The sequence below is a fragment of the Gymnogyps californianus genome, chromosome 3, assembly GCF_018139145.2.
Source record: "Gymnogyps californianus isolate 813 chromosome 3, ASM1813914v2, whole genome shotgun sequence".
Classification (NCBI taxonomy): domain Eukaryota; kingdom Metazoa; phylum Chordata; class Aves; order Accipitriformes; family Cathartidae; genus Gymnogyps; species Gymnogyps californianus.
Window position 1 is genome coordinate 43,487,307 of NC_059473.1, and position 25,994 is coordinate 43,513,300.

A 25,994-nucleotide genomic window follows, 5' to 3' on the forward strand; every position below is an offset into this window, starting at 1 on the left:
ACTGATAACTAATTTGTTCACAAAAACATGACAGAGAACTAATATGCTGGTATTGTCATTGATTTTAGACAGTTGGTCATATGCTTAATTGAATGAGTTAAGATTTGCATGGTAACAAGGACTTCTGCCTGCACAAGATTACAGGAAAACAGTCTCTGTGTTGGTATGACATAAGGGTCTTGCATCATAAGCTCTGCTGTTTTATAACACAGAGTACTTAATTTTTGGAGGTTGTTTTACATTTTTTCCAGCTGCAGAATAATCACCAAGTGCTAAGAGGGAAATACTAAAGCTTTCTCTCCAGCCCACATAATTATCTGAACACCCCTCTCTGTTCACTTTCTCTTTTTTATCACTCTGCAGACTGAGGAGACAAAAAAAGAAAAAGGTTTTTAGTTGTTCACAGTCCCTAACAACCTGTGTTTAAAGCTCTCTTTATTTAATAGGTCTAACCTGCTTCATGACTTCTAAGAGTTTAAGAGTCAAACTTCCTAAAAAACAAACTAAGGCTTTAATTTTGATTGCATCAACTAGAACAGCAGAGCATACTCTGGGGCAGTCTCAGCTCTCAAGAAATGTCGCTTTACTATTTGTTTGAATGTTACAGTAACAATTTACAGCAGTAAAGAATGAGCCCTCCAGCCTTTTCATTTCTGCCCTGCAGCTGTTTCAAGAAAGCAATTACCTTCTAAGCACCTTTTTCTGTAGCAAGTCTCATGTAGCATGCTGCAGCCAGTGATCAAAGTATATAAAGATTAGATGCAACCATAATGCTGACCAGGACTGGAGAAGGGAGGGAAAGAGAGTGAGGGCTGCACAGTGCCGCAATCTATCCCAAGTCAGAGGTACCCCTCATGCTGGAAGGAGGGATTACACCCACTTTCCTTCCTCCCTCCTCTGTAAATCCTGTGGATTTACAGCACAGACCAGGACATTTTCTAAACCATCATCAGCTGTGTAACTTAATTCAAAATGGAAATCATGTTTCCTGTAACACTTGTTAAAAAAAAAAAAAAAAAAAAAGCCTTGTAAAACCCTTCTCACAAATTTATTAGGAGCTGGTAAGCACAGAACCAAAGGACAGTGAGAAAGTAAATTCTCCTTGTTTTCATATTCTTGTACCTGGTGTAGAATAGTGCTTTGTGCCAGCAAAACAAACAACTAATAACACAGTGCAATGGAGCAATGAAAAATCAGAGCATCAGCTATAAGATTATTGTTGAAATGTATACTTCATAGTTGCCTGCCATGATGAGTTTAGCAAACTTCCGTGATCCTGCAACGTTGCAGCGTTCGCCAATATTAACGAAGTTGGTGTATGGCCCAATCCTGAATGGCTCCAGACCTTAAAAAGATAATTTTTGAACATATTTGTAGAAACAGAAAAGAAAAAAACTGTGTAAGAAAGACAAAATCCCTTTTCTAAACTGTGAAATAGAGGTGTCTCTCTAAGAATAGTGATTTCTCAGCACATCAGGACGTGCACAAATCTAATGAGTAACTAGCAAAGAAATGCAATGAAACAACTTCCAACACATATGCCAAAGGTTTCTATCCTTCATGAATGACAGTCAGTAATTTACCTGACCCACAAAAAGTAACAACCAATTTGTCCAATATAAAATGACGTGAAGCTACGATTCTTTGGGCACATATACGCACATACACACCTTCTCTCAACTTCCAACTCTGTTATCTCATGACTCTACCACCACCAGAGAAGAAGCCCACTGAACTGACTGACAAACAAGGACAGCTCTTAACCACGTACCCAAGTTCAGAGAAACAATCTAAGTGGGACCCTTGGGTAGCAGGCAACTCAGAGGCAAACAAACCTTACAGCAGAACAGAATAAGCTAATGCATGAAACCACAAGCCAACCATGATTTATTTAATTTATGCTAAACCAATTTGACTTTGAGATTAAAATACCAGACCAAAAAGAAGGTACTGTTTTACTTGGATACATGGCCCAAAGGCTTAAAAGAAGCCCTGGCTGAGGAACATACAGATCTAGACCTTGCTAAAACAAAAGACATTCTAGACCTGGATGTATTGCTGGAACACTGTCCCAGTATGACTAGATCGACATCTGAGGTCACACAGGGCAGCTCTCTCACAGCAAGTGAACAAGGATCTCGTCCCAGCTCTGTCATCAACTGTAGTCAAATTACCTGAACTCTCTGTGCTTGACCCTCCCCTGTTGCAAAGTGAGGATAAAGATACTCACTCACCATTACAAAGTGTCTGAGACTTGCAGAGTAAAATATGCTGGCTTGGTTATATTATACAAGATCGTAATAAAATGTTCCATTAATCCTTTGGCCAAAGCAGTAAGATTTAGATCTGGTTACACATCCATAAGCTTGCTGGATTCAGGTAGAACCAGAAACTCATAGTGTCATTCTGATCAGCAGAAAACAGCAAAGAAATTTATAAAGGAAGGTTGCATGAGTTATAAAGCTCAAACTGTTACACTCAGTTTTACCTGACAGCAGCATGTATCCTTGAGAGAGAGAAGGTGGAACGCGAGGCTTACAGAATTTCACAGCTTTGGCAATTTTCCTGAGTTACAGAAAGAGGAAAGTAGAGTAAAATTTTCAATTAAAATTAAACCACTCCAGACAAGACTCAAACAAAATATACTAGACATGTACCTGCATCTCCAATTTAGCCCTGTAGCAGACAAGACTAATTAGCTAGTTTCACTTTGTGTGGCCAAAGGCAAAAACATACTCCCAGAACATCCTATCAGCTATTCGCAGGGAATGTACAAAGCTGAAGATTTATCAAATACAGAACGTGAGATACTATGCCAATGGGACACTTGATGGATATCAGAACCAGTCCTCAACCACACTGACTCTTACCATATTCATGATTTGCTGAGCTGAGCAATTGCTGATGATTGCAGGAAAAAAAAAAAGGGGGGGGGGGGGGGGGAGAGAGACAGAGAGAGAGAACCAAGGGACAAACATTGTTCTGTGCTGAGACACGTTTCTCAGATGCCGGAATGACCCATGGTGTTCACATTCCCCTTCTCTTCGCTCCAGTCAGGAGCGACACACGGTGTCCTCTACATGTTCACACACCACCTCTTCCCAGTTTGTATCAGGCTAAAAATTAATCACAAGGGCCCCTTCTCTTTCAGGCCCAGGTGAAAAAGGGAGGTTTTCCCACTGACCTACTTTCAGTGAGAAAGAGGTGAAATGCTCCCTCTGACTGGCCAGGACTAGCACCATCTGTACAGCATTCCCAGATCACCTGTTCAGACATTTCCCCCAACACCCGCACACCTTCCTTCCTTCTACCATCAAAGGAAACCTTAAGTTTCCCCTTCTGGCTAAGAATGCCAGAAAGAGAAGGAACGTACGGCGTAAGGGAGCAGAGATGGGAAGTCTATTCTATCCGATGGTAAAGAGGGAGGAGTAATTCTGAAACAATTTTATATGATAAAACAGCAGAGGTGTAATCCTTGTTTGAATCATGCCTCTACTCATTCTTCACGATACACACGGCTATGAAAGCCAGCTTATTTCTCCTCCATATATTGCTGCTATTGGCATTCAAGTGATCCATCTTTTCAGGAAACTCTAAGACAAGCCATGGAATATTGCTCCACAGAAGCAGCACTTAATTTACTTCCCAGTGTACCTAAAGTTGTAGCTCATGAGATACCTGATATGTGCTGGTGTAGTACCACAGCAACCTCCAACTATGTTGACCAAACCATCCAAAGCAAAATTCTGTAAAGGGCAGGGAAAGAGAATTTTGTTTCAAATTAATAAAGAATATTATATATACAATATAGATATAAATATATATAATACATAATTATATATTTAAAATATATATATATTTTTATATATTTATTATCCATATGTTAAGCAATTTGGGGGAATCACAAGAAAAAAATCAAATTAAAAAACAATCAGTACTATTTCTTCTCTTTAGGATTTGTTTTGAGATGTGGATTCCCAAGGCTAACCAGCCATTTCAGCACCTAATTTTAGGAAACTACATTTGAAACTGGCCTACTTTATACTGAAGCCCCAGATGAAAACTTGGATGAGTATCAAAGACTAGACACACTGTATCATAAAAGGGAATTAACATGCAGCAGATACTGCATTCTCACTGACACACTGCAGCTCCAGCCACACAGTTCTGTCTTGCACAGATCAAGCGGCATGTGAAAGGACACCCTGCACTGGAACACCACCAACATCAGCAGTTCCTATACACACAACTGTAAAATTCTGCCAAGTTCATAAAAATTGCTCAGCTTTTTGAACAATTCCCAAATGTAAAAGTAAGAACATAGGAGTGCAAACGAGTAACATCCACAGATCAAGCTGCAGGAAAGCTACTTAGTGTAGGACATGAAAGTAATTAAGGTTTTCAGTTTCCTAAGTAGTTTTTCCTAACCTGGTATCTCAAATCACTATCATTCAGCAAATTGTCCATAAACAATCCACATGATCTATAGAGCCATCTGAGGGGGAAAAAAACTCACCACAATACCGCAACAAATACACATAAAATACAAGCAAAGAGTTCTTTTCTACTAGTATGTCAGATATGACACGCTCACAAGAAGTATTTCATACCTTTATATGCTTGGCAGTCACTTCTGGAGTTTCATCATAACCACCAAAAGTATTGGGAAGACCTTGAAACATAGTTTTTCTAGTATTACAATTTGTTTAAAGCCCACAAGAACAGAATTAAATTCTATAAAAGACAAATTTAAAGTAGCTACACTTGTATGAGGGCTAAAATGCCTCATCACCCTTGCAATCATTACTCAATGGATTATTAATTATGCAAGAAAGCATTCTGCGTTCACTGTCACAGAACTAACAACAGTTACTTTCAGCAGTTTAAAATATTCTTAATCTCTTTTTAAAAGTAAAAACAATCATCTTTTCAAGCTAATTCAACTCTATTATTGCTAATGAGATGGAATGGTTTAGTTACATTTCATCTGCCTGTAAGCATAGAAACATTTGCACCAACACACCTGCGTTGGGGTAACAGATGATATAGGCTGTTGTACATTTTCCAATTGTTTCAATGAATGGTCGCATTTCAACTGCCCCTAAAGCACAATTTAAGCCGATACTGGAAAATAAATTTTCAAAAATTATTTTGAGGTAAAAACACCTTTTACACACAAAACAGACGAATGTTAGTGCTGGCAACTGCTAACTCCCACAATCATCTACAACAAAACCAACCTGATCTCCAATGTCTTTAATCATCATCATCAATACAGCAAGACTGTGCAAAAGGAGAACCCTCAGGTGGAAGAAAAGCGCAAGGGGGAAGGGGGCTGGACTGAATTGAACTGGGAACAGTAAATCAAGATTTCATTTCAAAATCCAGGAGGAAAGTGGCAGCATTTTGACAGCAACTGCAGCAACACGATGGCTCTGTATTTTCTAGGTGAGAGAGAGAACAAGTGGAATGAGAATGACAGACTGGAAAGGAGTCTTGTGCTACAGGAAGAAGTATGACAAAGGTTGAAAAAGCAAGACCTGCTTCAAGCCGCTAACTCATCATTTGCTTTTAAAATTATACATAAATTATGTCAACCTTGGAAGAAATCAAGTGCCTCCCCCAAGATGGAGGGCAACCAAATCTGCTACATCTTAGTAACCAAGACAGCACTACAGCAGTATTTTTGCATGAATAAGCTTCTCAAACAATTTTACCAGTATATGAGGTACAATCATGTTTTCTTTCATTCAATGAGATACACAAATGTGACTTGCACTCAAAATGTCTACATTGATATTAAAAAGGGAGATTTCTCTTTCAGAAAGTATGTAAGAAATCTTTTACATATGTTTCCTGATCTCTCTGCACCATTCTAGAAACCATCTTATGAGCACTGCAAACCTCGAAAGGTGCTCACAGTGCTGCTGGAAGAGGAAGACGTAAAAAAGCTTTCTCCTTTCCTGGAATAACAGTCTCAGAGAGGATGCAAGCTAACCCACTGAAACAGAAATGGACAACAGCCACATCTCCCAACTAACTGAGCCACAGAGGCTGCCTCAGAGGTAGCTAAGTTAATAAAGTGCATGTATGCCCACTTAGTTTCCCAGAGGTCAAAAGCAATAAAGCCCTGCACAGCACTGGGAGCACAAAATGGTTTTTGACTTTTCTCCTGTTTCCAAGGAGAAGGCAGGGGCTTGGTAACTGCACAAGTAGTAGCAGTAAATGCTTGCAGCCAGATTCACTTGTTGAACAGAATGACAAATCCTTGAGATCTGAGAGGCTCACAGCAACATCCAAAATCAGGGCCCTGAATATCACACAGTCATGTAATAAGACCAAACAATACACAAACCCCTTCTTCCAACAGCTTAGGGGTGTTGGGTTTTTGTTGGGTTTTTGGGGAGTTGGGGGGGGGGGGGGGGAAGGGGTGGGCATATATGTTTGTTTTTTCAACCAGCCAGCTCTACCTTTGAAGTGCTTTTTCTAATGCATCTCAGAAGGGCCATTCTATTTAAACAGAAAAACTTTAAAAGAACCCTTCTATTCTCATTTCCCTACTCTGTGTTTACATATATTTAAATCCTTCATACAGATCCCCTGGATACAAACAGCATGCATAGGGAATACACAATTAATTACAGTAATGAGGTTCTGGAATTTATTTCAAAGTGGGGGCTCATCCCTCAGGATTTTCAAAGCAAAGCAAGGTAAGAACGGTTAACAAGACTGTCCTTACCAAACGCAGATGAATGCAATGTATTTCCTACTGTTAAGTCATTCAATTTACAAGCTTCCAGCTCACACTCCCCACATCCTCTTTTCAAGCTCTCTCCTGTATCAGGCAGCTTCATCTCTCCCTTCCACATTTAATATCCATCTGTCTCCAGTTCTGAGTACAAAGTCACCTGTCACTCTTTACCTCACCTTACCAGAGAGATACTGTAAAGGCAGCCAGCATACTCAGCAAACAAGCCCTCCTTGATGTTCTCACTTGACTTGCTAGGTACTGGCCCTCCAGACTGCCTGAATGATTACCCACTACAGGGGTTTCTGACAAATATATCTATGAGCACGACACCATCCAAGCATTACCTGTTTCAAAACTGCCAAGTCAAACTGAGCACAGACATGCACATTCATTCAGAAACAATAAGTAGCTTCTGTGGCCTGTATTATTTCCCCACAGCACTCAACAGCATCATGAAAGAAAACATCTGAGAAAAGCAAACCATTAACCATGCCTTAAAAGCCAGTCACCTTGAACCAGACTGCTGGTATGCTATCACTGCTACCCTAGTGTAATAACCATCACACCCTCATCTTAAACATCACCTCCCTCCCTTGCTCATTTCTTCACAGCAGTCACCCACCAGCTCCTGTGAAAGCTAAGGCTGCAGAGTGCCCTTGGGACCAGAACAAACACCACATTAGGGCCCTAAGCTCAGCGCATGCCTTCTTAATGCTACCACAGTAGAAACAATCACAGGATCCGAAATAACATGAAGGGAACTCATGCCACATCTGAGCACCTTTCATAGCAAGCAGCTTGCCACACATCTTTCAGCACTTACTAAGCACAGTTCATGAGTTTCTCAGCTACTACCTATATCAACTGGACACAAAGTGCACACTTTTTAGGGGGAGCTCCAAACCAAACTGACATAAGGACAACACATCACCCTAAACAGGACATACAAAACCCAAATGGAAACATGTGAACACGTATAACATGATCCCTAGGATACTACTATTAATCAGCTTTTTCACAACCCTAAAGCCACTCTGTACCAATCTGGCAACAGAAACAACATTAAACGCAATCTGCTCCCACAACTAAAACCCTTCTGCCAGCGCTGTATAGTAGCCTTCGCATAAATGAGAAATAGGCCCTAAGCATTCAGATCCATGATAGCTTTTATGAAATATGTTTTAATAAATTCTTGATTTCTGCTCCAGTGCCCTTCTCTCCTCTTCAGAGGTGAGAGAGTTATGAGCAAGGTTATCTGACACAGACTCATGCCAAATATGGATCACTAGGCTGTGATGCTGAGAGGAGTCAACTACCACCCTGTTCCAAGAGGCTCCATATGTTACTTCTGGAGCACCGTCTGGTCTGGGAAAGTGGAGCCTCAAGGGCAGTCAGGAAAGCTGTGAATGCAGTCTTCTGCTTTTGTATCACTGAGATGACAGATTGCACGTTTTAGCTGGAATTTTGTTGTAAAAACAAACAATGGCTCATCACAATGTGCATGGCATGCACTGCTAACAGTGAATTAAATGTTTTAAGTTAGAATATTCTAGGAAAAAACCATCTATTTCCGGTGTAAGTTTTTGTGTGAAGAACCAATCTGAGAGAAGAAATGGTAAAGAGGAAGATGAGGCAAGGAGGAAGTAGAATAGGGCATAGAAACACAAAGTAGAGAAACAGGGAATGGTATTCAAATTAACATGCAAAACCTTGCACAATGACCAAAATCTGCTATATTGTGCATTGTCACAGCTCTTAATCTCATACTTACTTCAACTTTTCTGACTGAACAGAAAAGAATGCAAGTAAATGGAGGCATCAGGAGCTCTCAAAACAATAATGCACATTCTTGAGAAAAACACTCAGGGAATATATACATTTTTGTAAGAGTTGAGTAAAAAGAACACTGGAATGAAATCTTATGATTTGGTCTTTCAAGCCACCCTGAAATATTCTGAGCTGGCACTGCTTCCCTCTAAGAAAGAGATGTAAGCCCTGCCCATACCAGGAATTATCTCCTGGCACAATCTGAAACAGTAGGAGATGGCAAACTACAGTTTCAGAATTATTTTTTTTTAATGCTTTGACCTAATTGTGATTTCAGTGGCTGTTGCAAACACAAAACCACAGATTATTTAAAGCAATGTTTTAAAAATTCAGCGTTCTTTGGAAACATAATTTCTGCTGAGGGAACGTGTCCCGGTTTCAGCTAGGACAGAGTTAGTAGCTGGTATAGTGCAGTGTTTTGGATTTAGTAGGAAAATAACATTGACAGCAATAACTAAAAACATCAGTGTGTTAAGTAGTGTTTAGACTAAGTCAAGGATTTTTCAGCTTCTCATGGCCAGCCAGCAAGAAGGCTGGAGGGGCACGAGAAGCTGGGAGGGGACACAGCCAGGACAGCTGACCCAAACTGGCCAAAGAGCTATTCCATACCATATGACATCATGCCCAGTATATAAACTGGGGGGAGTTGGCTGGGAGGGGCGGATCGTGGCTCAGGAACTGACTGGGCATGGGTCAGCGAGTGGTGAGCAATTGCATTGTGCATCACTTGCTTAGTAATACTAAAAGAATTAGACCATACAATTGTCATATTATTATTATTATCATCATCATTATCATTATTTTTCCTTCCTTTCTGTCCTATTAAACTGTCTTTATCTCAACCCACAAGGGTTTTTTTTTCCGATTCTCTCCCCCATCCCACTGGGTGGGGGGGAGTGAGCAAGTGGCTGCATGGTGCTTAGGTGCCGGCTGGGGTTAAACCATGACAGAACCATAGTAGAACATGTTAGCAATACATGTGATTAAATATGATCACAGTTAGCATAGCTTCCATTTAGCTGCAAGCAAGTAGTTAAAATAGAAAAGAATCACAATCTACAGATTACTTACTAAGAGAAAGATACATTTCCTTACCAAAGTGGCTTACTGTGGGAAACACTAATGACAAATGCCTCTCCTGTCTGGCCTGAGAGGGTACGCCCACTCTTATCCACAATGGTTCCAGAAACCTAAATATCAATTGAGCACAGAGAAAAGAGAGAATTAAATTAACAATAAAAACGAGAATTTAAATGGCTGAACTGCTAAAAGTCAAAGCAGAGGGACCTGTGCTCTACTCAAGGTGATGAGGCACAACCCAAACAGAAAAATTAAACCCTTTCCTCCCTATAAACGTTTAAATATTTAGCTAGGGGAAAGGCTAACCTTTGACCAGTCTTCTTTCTCTCTCTCTCCCCGCCTCGGGGGGGAGAAAAAGAAAAAAAAGGAAGGGGGGGGGGAAGAAAACTACCATGAACCATTCAGCAGCAAGGTAGCATTAGTACCACAGCATCACTCTGACGATGGCCTCTGAACCAATCTGCAGTGGTTACCTGTTTAGGCAGCTATCAGCAGTCACAGCTCCTCTCCTATCCTCCTCATGCTCTCTACCTCCCCCTTTATGTTATTTCAGGTCTCAGGACTGCTTTAGGTTGCTTGATGGTAGTTGGTGGGGGCGTGGGATGGGGAGACTGGCCTTAAAAACAAGTTACTCCTTTTGCTACGTGGGAACATCAGATGTTGCAACTTCATAGTGGAGATAAAAGTCTTAACCTGTATAATTATACTTCTTTAGTACTATACAGAGAGAGATGTGCAAATAATAAATAATGTCTTGACTCCAACTAACAAGTACAAAGTTGAGAATTGAGGAGGTATTTGAATGAGCCAGGAAAGACTTCCCAAGTCTACAAATCTTTTTTCCAGAAGATGGAATGAGTTTAGATGACTCCATGCAAAGGTAAATCCATTATTTACTCCAAAACATGCTTTAATATTGATGCTACTTTCCTTGAAACTACTCAGTCAAGGGAGGTGACCAGTGGAATCCTAGAGAGCGCTGTGCTAAGGGTTGTACTTCTCAACATAACTGAACTGGAAAGGGAGCAGACATCGAGGCAACCAAGCTCACTGACCACTCTGTTCAGGATATTGAAGACAAAAAGTCAACTCTACGTAATCAGAAAACTCTCAATGCTAACTGACTTGAATGATAAAAAAGTGGAAACTCACTGCTGATCAAGTACAAAGTTGTGAACACAGGAAAAATTCTACATAATGACACCTCCAAACTAGTCTTTACTGCTCAAGAAACTAATCTGACTAACAAAAGAAAGTTTTATGAATGCAACTTCAAAGCTCACTAGCAGTAAAACGTCAGGAACTACAAAGAATGGAATGGACAAGGCAAAGAACATCGCTAGGCTATCATACAAATCCCTGATGTCTGCACTTTGACTGCTGTATGCTATTCTAATTCCCCTCTGACTTAAGGAAGTGGAAAACAAAAAGGTCACAAGAATAATGAATGAATGGTATGGAGCAGCTAAATAGCTCTTCAGGATGAAAAAAGATGACTAAAGGAGGCTCTCACAGAGGACTATAAATGCCGTGACTACGCAGCAAAGAGAACATGGAACAGCTGCTCGCTGTGATTTTCAAGAGACAAATGGCAAGACAAAAGAAGTTATCAGGTAGAATGTCCAAAAGTAAGCAAACTTTCAAACCAGTGCATTCATAAGCTGCAAAAGTTACTGACAGATAATTTTGTGGATGCCTGGGTCCCACACGAGTTTTAACATAGGTTCAAGGAAGGAGTAAACACATTCAACAAAAGGGTACAAACAGATACAAACTGCAGATCAGAAAGCCTGGGCTGCAAACTGCAGAAAACTGGAAGAATACATCGGAACTTTCAAAACAAGCTTATTCTTTTTCTATATTCGTTCCTACACATTCATGACTGCCCGCTGTCAGAAAAAGACATCTCAGAGAAAGAATGTGGAGTTAGACAGACCTTTTCTGACTTCAAATGGCCACTCATATTCTACTTGAAAATATGGCAGAATTTGCTTAATTTCATCCTTGAAGCACTGGTTCTTACTACCCTTAAGACAGCAAGCCTGAAAAAAAATCATCATCAGACCTTTTCCTGTGGAAATACACGGAATGAATACACACTGGAATGAAGTCATTCCTTAGTCTTCAGATTGATAAGCTGGACAGAGCTACCCAAGGCTGATTTCATAAAGCTCTTTGCATAAGAGTTTTTCCTTTCACAATTATGTGAAAAAAGTTCATTTCCAAGACACTTAGTTCCTTCATTTCAAAACACTTCAATTAACTGCCACCTCAGCTAGTTCACAAATCAAGCTTAAGTATATGTAAAATATTAAATAAATAATATATACTTACGAATATGGGTCGGGGAGCATACTCTTCCTCAAACAATGTCTGGAGTGCAAAAAGAGCTGCCTATAGAAGAATAAGTTGCAAAATATTAATGGACGTTTCGGGAGTTCTTTAGTTTGTAGGGGTTTGCTTTTTTTTTTTTTTCTAATATTTTTTTGTGGCTTTTTATGCAACCTGCTACCTCATATGGCCTGCAAGAACTGACTACATTCAAGAGGTTTTGCCCTTACCCCTAACATCTTCCAGATGTTCCAAAACACATTTTGGTAACAAGTAGAAAGGAAGTACCATGGGGTAGCCAAGTAAGACCAAGACGACTCTGAAACCCAAACCACATCGGCATGTACTTCTCCCTCACACCTGCAGCACAATCCCCAGCCCAAACACGATTGTATATACTATTCTCAGTACGCATTCACTGCCCTTGAATCTGTTTAGACATGCAGTTTGCAAACGATTCTAACCAGCACAAATTTTAACAGTAAGGACTGCAGTGACCCCTTGGAAGGTCCTGAAAATTTCCTGCCTCCTTAGCGTAAGAAATTTGCATATGAACATGAGCTCAGCACTATGTTAAGCCTATAGGATCCTAGCCAAACTTCATGATGACTGGTCCAATCTGCAAAGGGCAAGTCATGCCACTGCACACGTTAATCAGCCTGTGGCAAAAGCCTGAAGAAACGCTGTGTGCATATCCAGCCAGACTTTTCCACGTAAAACTGCAAGACAGTTTTAAGCGCTCTAACAACTCCACCACCTGCACTGAGCAATTATTAGATAAAGAAGGAAGTGTCAAAATCACATGAATTGTGGCATATTTCAACGGCTTATTCCTCGTATTTTACCCTTCTAATCCTCTACTCCCAATTGTTCTTTTTTTAAAGCTGATGACAGAGTGTCAGAGTTCCCAAAAAACCCACATTTTAACATGACTGTCTCACAAGCCTTCCCATGCCTGCAATCAGATACACTGGACGTTCCGTCTCCAGTGTGCATCACAAGCATCCTTTGGACCTGCTTATGCTGAACAATACAAAACATCAGATGCATTTGGAGATGTTTTGCAATACAGCAGAGCTTCTGGGAATAAGAGGACAGCTGGCACAGACAGCCAGAAAGATACTAACAGCACATATTAAAAGGCAAAGGAAAAACTCTGGAAAAGGGTGATTAAAAACCACCTCCTTACATTCTACCTGTTTGCTATTGACTGAAGAGTCTTTTCATGTATTTAGTAAGCAGTAGCTGATAGCTCTTACAAATACTACGTTGAATTTCCTTAGGTAGTACACCAAACACACATATTACTGAGTATTTTTTTTTCCAAGAGTCTCACCTTGGCATTGGCTGTATCAAATATGGTTTCCACTAACAAGATATCAACTCCTCCATCCAAAAGTCCTTTGGCTTGTTCCTTATAGGCTTCAACGAGTTCATCAAAAGCTGTAAAACAGGAATGATGTTAATTTCATCTGGAGGTATCTCTTTCAAGACCATCACCTAAGTTAAATAACTTGATGGTTATAAATACTTACTTATGTTCCTGTAATCTGGTCTCTCCACAGATGGTGACACAGAGAGTGTCCTGTTTGTTGGACCCATGGCTCCAGCAACATATCTCCTAATTCCTAAACCAAGATACGGGGGGGGGGGGGGGGGGGAGGGGAACCAAACCAAAAAAAACAACAAACCACACGTCACAAAACAATTTACCTCTGGTTTTACAATGACAGCCATGTCAATGTAAAAACACTCCAAGGACACCAAGACATGCATATCATTCAGGGATGAAGAACTATAAAACAGGAAACTCCTGTCTCAAATCAAGAGTTTGATCAGCACAAGATTGCACAGCACAGCTGACTTTTGTTTTAATCCTATCCAACAAGATGTTCAGTGTATACACATGAGACAGAAGAACATCTATGAAAAAGGCAATTGGCTCAATTTTTCTTCTAAGTATCATTTGTCTCTGACACAGGAAGCTTCATTCAATTACTTTAAATGCACAGCATAGAACTGTCCTGGAATTTTTCACTAGATAACCTGATTTGAATATTCTGGCATGTGTTCATAAAAAACCTCACTTTTTTTTTAAAGCGTATTTCAAATCTTACATTTTTACTGCATACTATGAATCACATCAGTAAGGTGTTATCTGGACAGCAGCAGCAGCCCTGTTAGCTTGAAATACAGTTTGATGCCAGAATACAAGAGGAAATTACTTGTCTTTGAAAGACAGCATTGCCTACAGCAGTGTAAATGAGCTATCACCCTCTCACATAAAGCCCGGAAGGTAAAAGACTGCACATTTACAGATGACGGTCACATACTAAGCACATTCCAGTAGCTGCTGAGTGAAGTCAAACCGCAAGACTTACACTAGGAGTAACTGGTAATCCACATTTACCTACAATCAGCTATCCTAATTCTGTAGTACAAAGACTTGTGCCGTACAAACCTAAGTAACTTTAGCAGTCCCTGCTGAATTTGTTTTCTCTAAAACACACCTGGAAGATATGTATCGCCTGCAGTCTAAAACAGGCAGGCACAGGAGAGCCATCCTGCAGAACAAACTAAGGACCAGATCCTACAAACATGCTGAAATTGGTGTGATATGAGTAGGGATGTGAAATTGCTACTGTGCCTAAAATGAAAAGTGTGCGTGTCTGCAAGTTATGTCCCTGTGATGTAAACCATCAAGCTACCCTCTAGTTAGCAACATTTCAAAGATTGTAGCAAGACAGTCAAAACCACAATGAATAAGAAATTAAAATAAATATTGCTTACCTGTCTGAGCAGTTACATCATCTGCTGCTTTTCTGGCCACCTGTGCAGAGACTCTGTTTAACCGATATGCCTAGAACAATTACAGAAAATTACCAACTAACCTTTAGTTCAGTACAGCATAACTCATCCTCAAAGAAACACACTTCCATTCAGTAGCTTGCAGTACACTCTGAAGGCTCCCTAAGCCATACAAATACATATAAGCACTATTACAAAACTTCAAAAGGAACAGCTCTATACATCTCAGCAACAGAGTTACATGGCAGGTCTCATCCCACGTATGCCCCAGCCTACAGCTGCTAATCATAAAATTTCATTCTGTAAGGTACTAATTAAATCCTGCTGAAGTCAACAGAAGCTGAAGAACAGGACTTTGAGGACAAAATTAACTACTTTTAAATTCACTTTGTATTCAAGTAGCATATTTCCAAGTATTTTCTTTCACATATTTCTCAAATTCTGAAAACAACACATAACACAGAATAGGTATGACAAATGCAAGCTTGAAAGGACTTCTACATACACCAGCACAAACACCACGCAAATAACTTCCAGGAAAAAAGCAGTTCCATTGTTGCACTTGGTATGTTGGAAGGACTGAAGCAAAACATCCCTGTTCACAGAACCGAGACATTCTGTGAATGCTCAAACAAAATCTAGGACAAATTATTATTGCCTGTGCCTTCGTCAACAAGAGGCACACTATGACTGTCACACACAGTAAGTACAATTGTCCACAGCAGCAGAAATGAGCTACAACCCCATCACATGGCTCAAGAGGCAGCATGCAGTCAATAAACACAATACCAGTGGACTCTGGGACTAAGCTAATCTTGGCTGCTAAGACAAAAATCTTGATTAACATTTTAATGTGTAAATAATTTAGCATTCTTACCAAATGCTCAAGGCCATAGTCAGCTTGTGCAACTCGGGTGCTGCTGAAAGTGTTAGTTTCAATGATGTCAGCACCTGACAGCAAATATTCCTGCAAGACATGAAAGAAAAAAACTCCAAGACCTTCCGAACTGAGATACGGAATGAAAGCAACCCAACTACTTTGTCTCTTTCAGTTGACAAAAAGTCACAAATCATCTCCTAATTCAAAGCAGATCAAACTCTGAAGGCCTTACTCTGAGGGCCAAAGCAATAGAAGTGTTCCATGTAACCAATTTTCAGAGTTTTAGTGTCAGCCACACTTTCTATTAACAGGTGACATTTATAGAGTCACCTCTGTCACCGAGTCCAGCACCTGGAGCACATTCTAGATTTTTGCACAGCGACACGGTTGGACATAGTCCAATTGCCATCAGCAAGCAAGGGCTGCTGTCCTGGTTTCGGCTGGGATAGAGTTAATTTTCTTTTTAGTAGCTGGTACAGTGCTGTGGTTTGGATTTAGTGTGAGAATAATGTTGATAACACTCTGATGTTTTAGTTGTTGCTAAGTAGTGCTTATCCTAAGTTAAGGATGTTTCAGTTTCCCATGCTCTGCCAGCAAGCAGGCATACAAGAAGCTGGGAGGCAGCGTAGCCAGGACAGCTGACCTGAACTAGCCAAAGGGATATTCCATACCATATGACATCATGCCCAGTATATAAACTGGGGGGAGTTGGCCGGGAGGGGCAGATCACTTCTTGGGCATCGGTCAGCAGGTGGTGAGCAATTACACTGCATCACTGGGGGTTTTTTTTGGGGGGGTGGGTGGGGGGGGTGTCCCTTTTTTTGTTATATTCCTTTTCATTACAATTTTTTTTTTTTAGTACTATATTTTGTTTTACTTTAGTTATTAAACTGTTCTTATCTCAACCCACGAGTTTTACTTTTTCTGATTCTCCTCCCCATCTCACTGGGAGGGGGAGGAGTGAGCGAGCGGCTGTATGGTGCTTAGTTGCTGGCTAGGGTTAAACCAGACTCAGAAAAGGCACCAGTTAAACAACAACAGAGGATCAGAAAATTTAAACATTCTGAAGGGAGCTGTACAGCACAACAGCATACTGGGACAGAATACAAGCTTAGGAGAATTATGTTTTGTGCAGATCACGTTTAAAGTTTAACTAATGGCCCAGATTCACAAAACAATTCACAAAAACTTCTGCTCCATTTTGGTTGTCTAATTCCCACTGAAGTAAACTGAAATCACTACAAACTGAAATATTTTTGCAGATTGTAGTCTGAGTTTTTATAACCTCTATCAGTTGTCCTCCTCCCTCCCTAATTCCTCTTTTTGATCAGGTTAACACTTAGGCGACCCCTGCATACTCAAGGAAATGAAGACATTTGAAGTGCTGAAAGTCAAAAATACTGATGTGGCCATTAACCATAAACCACTCAGATTTTCCTATAAGAAGAAGATGAGCTCTGGGGGTTCAACAGGGCAAATAAAGTCTTGATCCAAATGACAGCAGAAAAGAATTAAGTTTGCTTTAAAACATGTTTTGCTGCAAACTAACATCCTTTCTCTCAGCTCTTCCTGGTTACATATGGAAATACCTACAAATAGCTAGATGAAAATATACAAGTTCTTACATGTACACTAACAACCAAGTAATGAAGTTTCTGAAAATCATCTAGAATAAAGAAAGATGTTAAATGTGTACAGCTGTGTACTAGCTTTTATTTAGTTCAGATCTGTCATTTTAGCAAAAACCCTTCAACTTTACTGTCTACCACCACAGAAGGAAACAATATGTTCAAAGCACGAAGATTATTTTTGCCTTTGAAAATACATCATCTCTCTTACCACTGAATCTTACTTTGCCAGACAAGGTACAGCTAACATTTACTTTTCAAGTTACTGATATATGTGAGATCTGACTCACTGGGTCATTAAAAAAAAAAAAAAAACAACCACCACCACCATACATATAGTGGGATTATATTTACTTTGTAGAAATATTTTAATCTTTTATTTCAAGTTCTGTCCAATTCTCAGAAGAAATAACCACTGGTAGCTATAAAATATGAAGTCACCACCCATGGCTCAGAAAGCACTTGACCCAAAAGTTGCTGCAGGCATGGGGACCGCCACAGCCTTGTTCTATTCTTACACTCTTCCTAAAGCACCTACAAGTGGCCATTGGAGGGATGACAGCAGGCTACTTGGTTTGACTCAATACATTCATTCTCAAGTCACATCACTATTGCTCTGCCAAACCTGCAAAATTCAACTGTTAAACCAGCTTACCCAATTAAACCCACAAGCTATTATAAATTCCAAGGTTCATGACCACTACAGCTCAGTTGACAGTCTAGGGACTGAACTCAATCTATGAACATTTCCTCCTGAAATTTTTATAGGTCAAAGACTCTGATTCTTTTCAACTCATCTTTCTTAAAATCCAAAGAATGACAGTTAGAATGTAAATATAAAAACACAGATTACATACCATGTTCAACAAACATAAGCCAATTATAATTCTAATCAATGAAATACAGATCTTTTTAATAAATAATTGGAAAAACCCAGAACAGATGTGAGGCTTCAACTGAATATCAACTACTTGCAATGCTATTCAAACATTCCAATTATTACAGTAAGACCTACAAATACCTGCAACTTAAGAAATACAAGACTTAGGAAGTTGTTTTTTAAAGTCTAATTGAAGATAGGGAAATAATAAAATTTGTTCGCAAATTCTTAACGATCAACTCTGGACTGTTTTATTCTCTGGGCCACACATTAATATTCTAGGGAAAAAATGAGAATATGGAAGCACATGTACTCATTAGGAAGCCCATATACTCATTAACTATGGAAAGGCCTGCTTCAGGCTGCCACACTTAACAGCTCTTTAATACGCAGTTATAGAAACATGCATCTAGAATTCAGATATGTCCTACTTCGATGCATTTCAGGTGCTGGTTCAGGAGGAGAAAAGGAAAGAAAAATGAAAAAAAATCAGAATCTACAATTAATAGAAATGCACCAGGGACATAAGTCAAAAAGGGATTTAAAAACAATACTGCCTGGGTGACACCAGGAACCAAGACACAAATGCTGTGCTCACACAACCAGAACAGTCAAATCTGCTCATTCTTTTTCGCATGGTTACCTAGCACTCTAAAGACGCAGCAGAGCCAGTAGCCTGTGGCATGGAAAAGGGGAGTGCAGAGGCCAAATTCTCCTTCCTTCTCTTGTCAAGAGACAGAAATCAAAACCACCTACCTTGTGTATGTCACAGATTATATCAGGTTGAGTTATACTGAGAAGGTCATTATTGCCTTTCAAAGGCCTGGAATGATCTTTAAATTCATGCCCTCGGAAATCCTCTTCTGACAGGGCATGTTGCTGGATCATGGTACCCATGCCTCCATCCAAAACCATTATCCGCTCCTGCAGAACTGATTCAATTTCTTCTTCCACGCTTTTCTGGGGATCTACTGTAAGAAAATAAATCAAATATTTAAGCAGCTTTCAAATTCCCTATCTATACATTTGTGCAACCTGAGCTCTTCCCATTTAAGAAACAGAATAAAATAACTAATGCTCTACTGAAATCAAACAGTAATTGGTTTAGTTCACCTACAGCTCCAATCAGCTGATGTCAGGTAACAGCTGCATCTATCTAAATAGAATTAGACTCAATTGGTCCTTCACCTAAGTACAGTGACTGCACACAGTCAGCTGCAGAAAAAAAAAAGAGTATCAAAAGTTCACAAGGGCATACATCAAACTCTCTGTATAAACTAGTCTCCAACCCCGAAAAGTGTGATAATTTCCACCACAGCAACATTTGACCAGCAACACAGAGCTGCCTCTTGGTACCAGGCACCATACTGTAAGTGGTACACAAGTGCAAACCAGAAACTAGTAAACTTCATTTTAAAAAAAATTCTACTTCAATTGCCTATACCATAATGATGGAGAAATAAACTGAGCAAGCAAAAACAATTCTTCGAGTGAGTCCCAAATTCACCTCTTTCTAGGGTTACAGTAGTAAATAACCATTTTGCACTTCTGTTAGTGAACAAACACCAAGATACACCAACAGATAATAGCCAGGTTTTACCTTCTTTTGCACAAACACAGCAAGATCTTCTGCTCCACAACAATGCCAGAAGAAAACAAATCAAGCAAATCACATGCTAATTACAAGATATTGGACAGAGTAAGTCTAACAATAACTGAAACAGAAAACTATAGAAATTTCAGAGCTATCATTAGGAATGATGATGCAGTATTGTAATGCTTTAAGATCCCAAACAAAGCCCATTCCTAACATTAAACAAAAAGCCAAAACTATAATCTGAGACACTGGGGGAAAAAAAAACAAAACAACAAAAACAAAACCAAAAACCCCAACAAAAGTAATCCTTATTTTCCTCTTCAGAACATACGCAGAATCATTTCAGAATGAAGACACACTTACATGCATATAGCAAAATAATCAAACAGCCTCTTTATCAAAAACCCATTTTACAAGAGTGGGATCCCACTTCTCTTTCACAACCATGTAGATGAACAATGTGTTATTCTTCATCTTTCTCCTTCATTCAGCTTGGGCTTACTCACTTTGAGTAAATACCTGTTTTGCATTTTGGTTATGCACTACCATCAAAACACTTGTAAAAACAAATGATTTCTGAAGCACAAAAATATCCTTACGTCTCATTACAACTTACACAGTAGTACTTAAAAATCACTGGCAACTGCTAACTGATTTGACTTTTTTCCTTCTGCATTCTTGCAATGGAACTTCTGTTTTGACATCAGTACTGTTAAAAAAGAATACGCTGGAGAGAAGATGAGGCCAACAGTAAAGTATTACAAGGTTACATTTATACCAACACTCTGGAAAAATAGCTCTAAATCAGATGTAGTCTCATCAAGAAGAGAAGCCAAATAAAATTTGCTCTATAACAAGTATGAAGCATTTGAAGAGAGATTAAAATACAAAAAAGCAAGCCACCCTCATTTCAAGTTGAAAGTTTGAACACCACACAGGCAGGCTCAGCAGGTCCTTATACAAGAGCTTAAACCTACTCACGTTAAACCATCAAATTATTCATGAAAATAAAATCAGTCCTTGAGCTAAAGGCTTTCAGAAGCAAGACTCAAAAAATTGTATCTGAAAGTACTTCTGCAGTGCAGACTCCCATGGACCATAACTCTTGTGCTTTGCAAGAGCTACAACCCAACGAGACATACACATGTCGTGGTTTAACCCCAGCCAGCACCTAAGCACCATGCAGCCACTTGCTCACTCTCCCCCACCCAGTGGGATGGGGGAAAGAATCGGGGAAAAAAAAATCAAACCAAACCAAACCAAAACCAAAAAAACAACCTTGTGGGTTGAGATAAAGACAGTTTAATAGGACAGAAAAGGAAGTAAAATAATGAGAATAATAACAACAATAATAATACTAAAGGAATTAGAATATACAAAACAAGTGATGCACAATGCAACTGCTCACCACCTGTCGACCAATGCCCAGTTAGTTCCCGAGCCACGATCCGCCCCTCCCAGCCAACTCCCCCCAGTTTATATACTGGGCATGATGTCATATGGTATGGAATATCCTTTGGCCAGTTTGGGTCAGCTGTCCTGGCTGTGTCTCCTCCCAGCTTCTCATGCCCCTCCAGCCTTCTTGCTGGCTGGCCACGAGAAGCTGAAAAATCCTTGACTTAGTCTAAACACTACTTAGCAATAACTAAAAACATCAATGTGTTATCAACATTATTCTCATACTAAATCCAAAACACAGCACTATACCAGCTACTAGGAAGAAAATTAACTCTATCCCAGCTGAAACCAGGACAACACATTAGAGCTTGCTTTTGCTTTAATGTAGCCTCCTAAGTCAACTCCTTGACGCTGAGAGCTGCAGCCCAGACAGCTGAGGCGGGCCACAGGAGCCCTCCCAGAACCAGTCCTCCTTTCCATAGGCTTCTGTCCCTTTTACCCACATGCTTCCCAACTATCTTCTTATACACACTGGGAAGCAAACAAAGATTTACAGTTTGGTTTTAAATCCTGCACCTCACATAGTCTGTTTTGCCTTCTCTACAGCTTGCCTCACTGAACAGATGCCGCTTCAGTGTACTGTTTTCTGCTTATAGGAGCACAGATTTCTGCCTCATCTCTGCTCCCAGCTCTGCGAGAGCCTTATTCTGAAGAAGCTTTCAAAAACTGTGCTTCTTCAGCAGCATCTCAAAAAGCTGCAGGAAATAGGGTGGAAATCACGAAGGTGGCCATCAGTGCCAGAGGTACACAGACTCTACGTTTTACAAATGGACGGCATAGCTCCAAGCCCACCAAAACCCAATTTACCTGTGCTCGCTATGGATAACACTTGACTCTTCTTCCATTAGGAGCCTGCACTACTTGAAGTCGTGCTCTGGCACACTGATGATGCAGTTTTCAAGTTGGAAACAAAGTCTGCAGACAGGTCCAAAAAGACCCCAGAAATCAGAGAGGATCAATTCATAAAGCCATGCTAGAAAGTGCTGAACTCTGCCCTTGGGAAAAAAGCAGGGAGGAGGCTAGGAGTCAGCTCTGCTAAACAAGTAGCGTCATCTTAATTCAGCATTCAACTCACATAATTCCCCTCTCCAGCACAGACAGGGTGCTTTTACCCCTTGGAGATGTTTCCAAGTTTGCATAGCACACAAGGTGTCCCTGTAGAACAGCTATTCACCCCTCCAGTCATTCTACCACTAACAATTATAAACTTTGCCCAACTGTAACCTTCCATTTTCAAAATGTGGCAACTAAACAGCTCAGGGGATAGGGCAAGATGATGCTCCTTCATCTCCTTAACCCAACCCAACCCACACACAGGCCATACGTGCAGAATTGAAGGGATAAACGCATATTCTCCACAAGAAACAGGACTTCAAAGCTTGTAATTTGCTTAAAAACACATTTTTCTGATGCCTGCAGTGATTCTCAAAAGGTGTTTTTTATTATTTATGCACTTCTATTAAAAATTTATTCTTAGTATAAAATAGTCATGTTGGAGATATACAAGAAACAAAACAAAGGATGCTGCTTAGTTAACGAGGCACGACCTTGAGAAGAGAAACAAGATGACACCATAAGTCAGCCGGGTAAAGAAATACCAAGATAAGCACAAGGGCAACCAAAGAGCTACTTGAACTTTGAGTGAACTATCCTAATTAACGTAATAGGAAACCCGCCCTCGGGTAGGGAGAGCCCCCTACCAACAGAAACCCCTTCCTCACAGAACATGCGCAGTAAAAAAGGAACACGCTGCAACTTGAAGTGGAGGTGAGGCTTGCGAGAACCAATAGGAACAAGGGTCACTAAGCGAAACTGTAAAAGTACTGATAACTGTTGCTCAAAATGTATAAAATGTTTTACCATATGTTAACGGAGTGTTAGCTTTGTGGAGTTACCACCTAGCACCCATCTCTGCACAGACATGAAATAAACAAATATCTCGACTCTGTGTGCTAATCGGCTTTTTTGCACACCGGGTAAAAGAATCCTGAATTTTTGGGACAACAGTCTGATATACAGGTACTTGCAAAGGAATAAAGGATTACAAGTTGCTTCCAAAGCTTTTAATAAAAGATCAACTCAGCTGTGACAGTATTATAGTATTTTCATCACGTTAATGTGAAAGAACACAAACTGAAGAACTACCAGGAGCTATAGGCACTTACAGTACCCCCTATTTCCTAGGCTGACCAGGTCCTGTCCTAACAGGCAACAGGGCCACCCCACATTTGCACATCCTAATTCAGAAAACCAGCATTGCCCCGCACGAGCTCCAAGCACAAGTTTCTCCATCATTCAAAAAATTATTGTGCAGCACACAGAAATTATGACAATAGTAGCTAGAAAGGACGCTCCTGCTATCAGCCTGCCACAGACAGCTCATAACCTTAGAATTACTTGCTGTTTAATTAATTAAATCTTCTTCAACTGGATGCCCTCTGGCAACATTAAGAGTTTCATGAACTGTAGCAACAGATGGCAGACAGGTCCTCTACAACAGTGGGCAGCAGCACCCTATTGCTAAGTTATTTGTTACCCTGCCTATCCAAAGAGAGAAGCATTGGATCTTACCACTTCACCTTGGGTACCTATGTGCACCTTGCTGGCATTTTCCGTGTCGGCACTTGTCTTAAGAACCATTCAGGTCTTCCGTAACAAAGAGACAGACACTTGTGTGGCCAATGAATTTACAAAGTTAGCTTGAAAGGCAAAACGACAACCACAAAAGTCACTGAAGTCTCAGAATAACAGGGGAGTCCTGTTAGTTGTGCCCACCATCTCTAGCTAAATACGCAAATACCAGGCTCAGAAAGCTTCCTCTGTTATAACCACAACTGTCCATCTCCTGACATTAAACTGTTCACAACAGATTATCAGACATTCATTACAGGGAGGAACCATGGGGAAACAAACCAGCCTCCAGATCAGTACAGCCTTGCTTTGTGGCATGCCCCTGCCACTGAAAGGCTAGGGAGAAGCACTTCGCTCAGCTTCCCGACGGCCTGCTCCCAAATGCAAGTCCTTTGCATCACTGCCAGATGTACACACCATCATCTACTGCCTTCTGCCTGTTCAGTGGGGCTCCACAAACACCCCCAGCACACAATTTTTGCTTCCACCTAAGCGGAACTTTTCTCCAACGGCCACCACTTCTCAAGCTGCTGCTGAAACACCCTCACATGTTTCCCATTTCAGCCAAACCCATTCGGTTCTGCAGCAGCAGGACAGTCACTTGCCATGGCTTGGCCCTAAACAGCATGGGAGAAAGGGCAGGGCAGGGCAGGCCAACGTCACCTTTGCCAGAGGAACCTGGAAAAACCTTGGATCAGAAAAGCTGATTATGGAGTCGACGCTGCACACAGCTCTGCAGCGAGAAGGACTGCGGGCCTCTTTAACAAGCCAAGGGATGCAAGCCTGGGCTGAAGTACAGGCTCAGCAGCAGGCATTCCCTCAGAAATATCAAAAAGGAAAGTGCTTGGGATCTCTGCAGGTAGCAGCACCACTGAAAGCAGCCACTGACAGAACTGTCCATTTTAAAATACCGACAATGCCAACTAACAGCTGATGTCACTTCTCCTCCCCTTCCAACGACTTCGGTTTAACCCGCGAAATGACACTTTTGGCTTACAGCGCCGGAGCAGCTGCAGCACACCTAGTCCCTACCACCAAGCTGCAGCCTCTCACGCAGTTCGGTTTTTTTTATTTTTCCGGCTTAACTGCGCCCGACGGGGCGGCGCGGGTGCCCCAGCACCCTCCGGACCCCTTCTAAGTAGAGCGAAGCCTACTCCAAGGGACCGGCTCAGCACCGGAGCGGCCGGGGGCTCCTGCAACAAGCGCCCTTATTCACTAGCGCCATCAACGCCGCCCTTTCGGCTGGGCGCGGCCCGCTGAAGTGCACGCCGAGCCGCCGAACGCGCCTTTTGCAAAAGTTAAACGCTGCGAGTAACTGACACCCCGCCACCAGCACCGCCCCAGGGTGCCACTGCGCCCGTGTCGAGCCGCGGGCCAACGCCAGATGCTGAGGGGAGGGCGAGCTCACTGCCCGCTGCGGCAGCCCCCGCCGCTCCCGGGAGAGGGGAAGCGGCTCAGCGGCTCCCCACGTCCCGTCCCCCCCCGCCCGTAGGCGGGAAGGCCCCGCCCCGGCCCGGCCCGCTGCCACAGCAGCACGTGGCGGGCCCCGGCCCCGGCCCGCCGCTGCCACCTCCCCCCCACACCCGGTGCGCTCGCGCACACGCCACGACCCCCCACCCCAGCGCTCGCGCCCGTTACCCGGCGGGTCGGCGCCGGCCGGCCCCGTGGGCGCCATGCTGCCGAGACGTCACCGCCGCTGCGCGCCGCGCCGCGCCGCGCCGGGGGGCCAGAGGGCTCGCGCGCAATCCGTGAGGCGAGCACGAGCAGCAGGGCTCCCGCGTCACACCTTGACGCGCGAGCTCCGCCCAGAGCGCGGGCAGGAAGCGCGGGCTGCCGCCCCGCGCGGGGCGGCCGTTGCTGCCGTTGGCCCGAGGGGGAACGGACTGCGGGGGGGGGGGGTGTCTCCCCGCCTGTCACACACACGCTGCCTCAGGCGAAAGCTGCGGGTCTCAGGGAGCTGCCCCTCAGCGGCGGGCAGCGCTCGTTTAGGCCCGTTGTCGGCCTGGCTGGCCACTGCCCGGGAGCCCTCTGCCCCCGGGTCGGGTCGGCGCGGCTGGAGAGCGGCAGTACCTGCTGAAGCTGGATCGGCAGCCGCAGTAGCAGGCTGAAAACTCACCCGAGGA

General features: G+C 41.9%; 1 protein-coding gene across 2 annotated transcripts in view; it reads right to left on the bottom strand.

Moving 5' to 3' along the window:
* The window catches only part of MTR (5-methyltetrahydrofolate-homocysteine methyltransferase), a 56,066-nt gene extending 30,520 nt beyond the window's left edge, over positions 1-25,546 (bottom strand). Inside the window, exons 1-14 of one of the 2 annotated variants that reach the window (XM_050894801.1) lie at positions 24,209-24,291; positions 21,361-21,371; positions 18,942-19,156; positions 15,675-15,764; positions 14,780-14,849; positions 13,525-13,617; positions 13,326-13,432; positions 11,993-12,052; positions 9,674-9,768; positions 5,024-5,124; positions 4,611-4,672; positions 3,679-3,746; positions 2,489-2,565; positions 1,233-1,345 (exon numbers count right to left, since the gene is read on the bottom strand). In XM_050894801.1, coding sequence (XP_050750758.1) covers positions 1,233-1,345; positions 2,489-2,565; positions 3,679-3,746; positions 4,611-4,672; positions 5,024-5,124; positions 9,674-9,768; positions 11,993-12,052; positions 13,326-13,432; positions 13,525-13,617; positions 14,780-14,849; positions 15,675-15,764; positions 18,942-19,156; positions 21,361-21,371; positions 24,209-24,291 — 1,245 coding nt within the window. Of the gene's footprint in view, positions 1-1,232; positions 1,346-2,488; positions 2,566-3,678; positions 3,747-4,610; positions 4,673-5,023; positions 5,125-9,673; positions 9,769-11,992; positions 12,053-13,325; positions 13,433-13,524; positions 13,618-14,779; positions 14,850-15,674; positions 15,765-18,941; positions 19,157-21,360; positions 21,372-24,208; positions 24,292-25,524 lie in introns of those variants that run through there. The other variant, XM_050894802.1, reaches the window with a different exon arrangement.
* Positions 25,547-25,994: the final 448 nt, after the last annotated feature.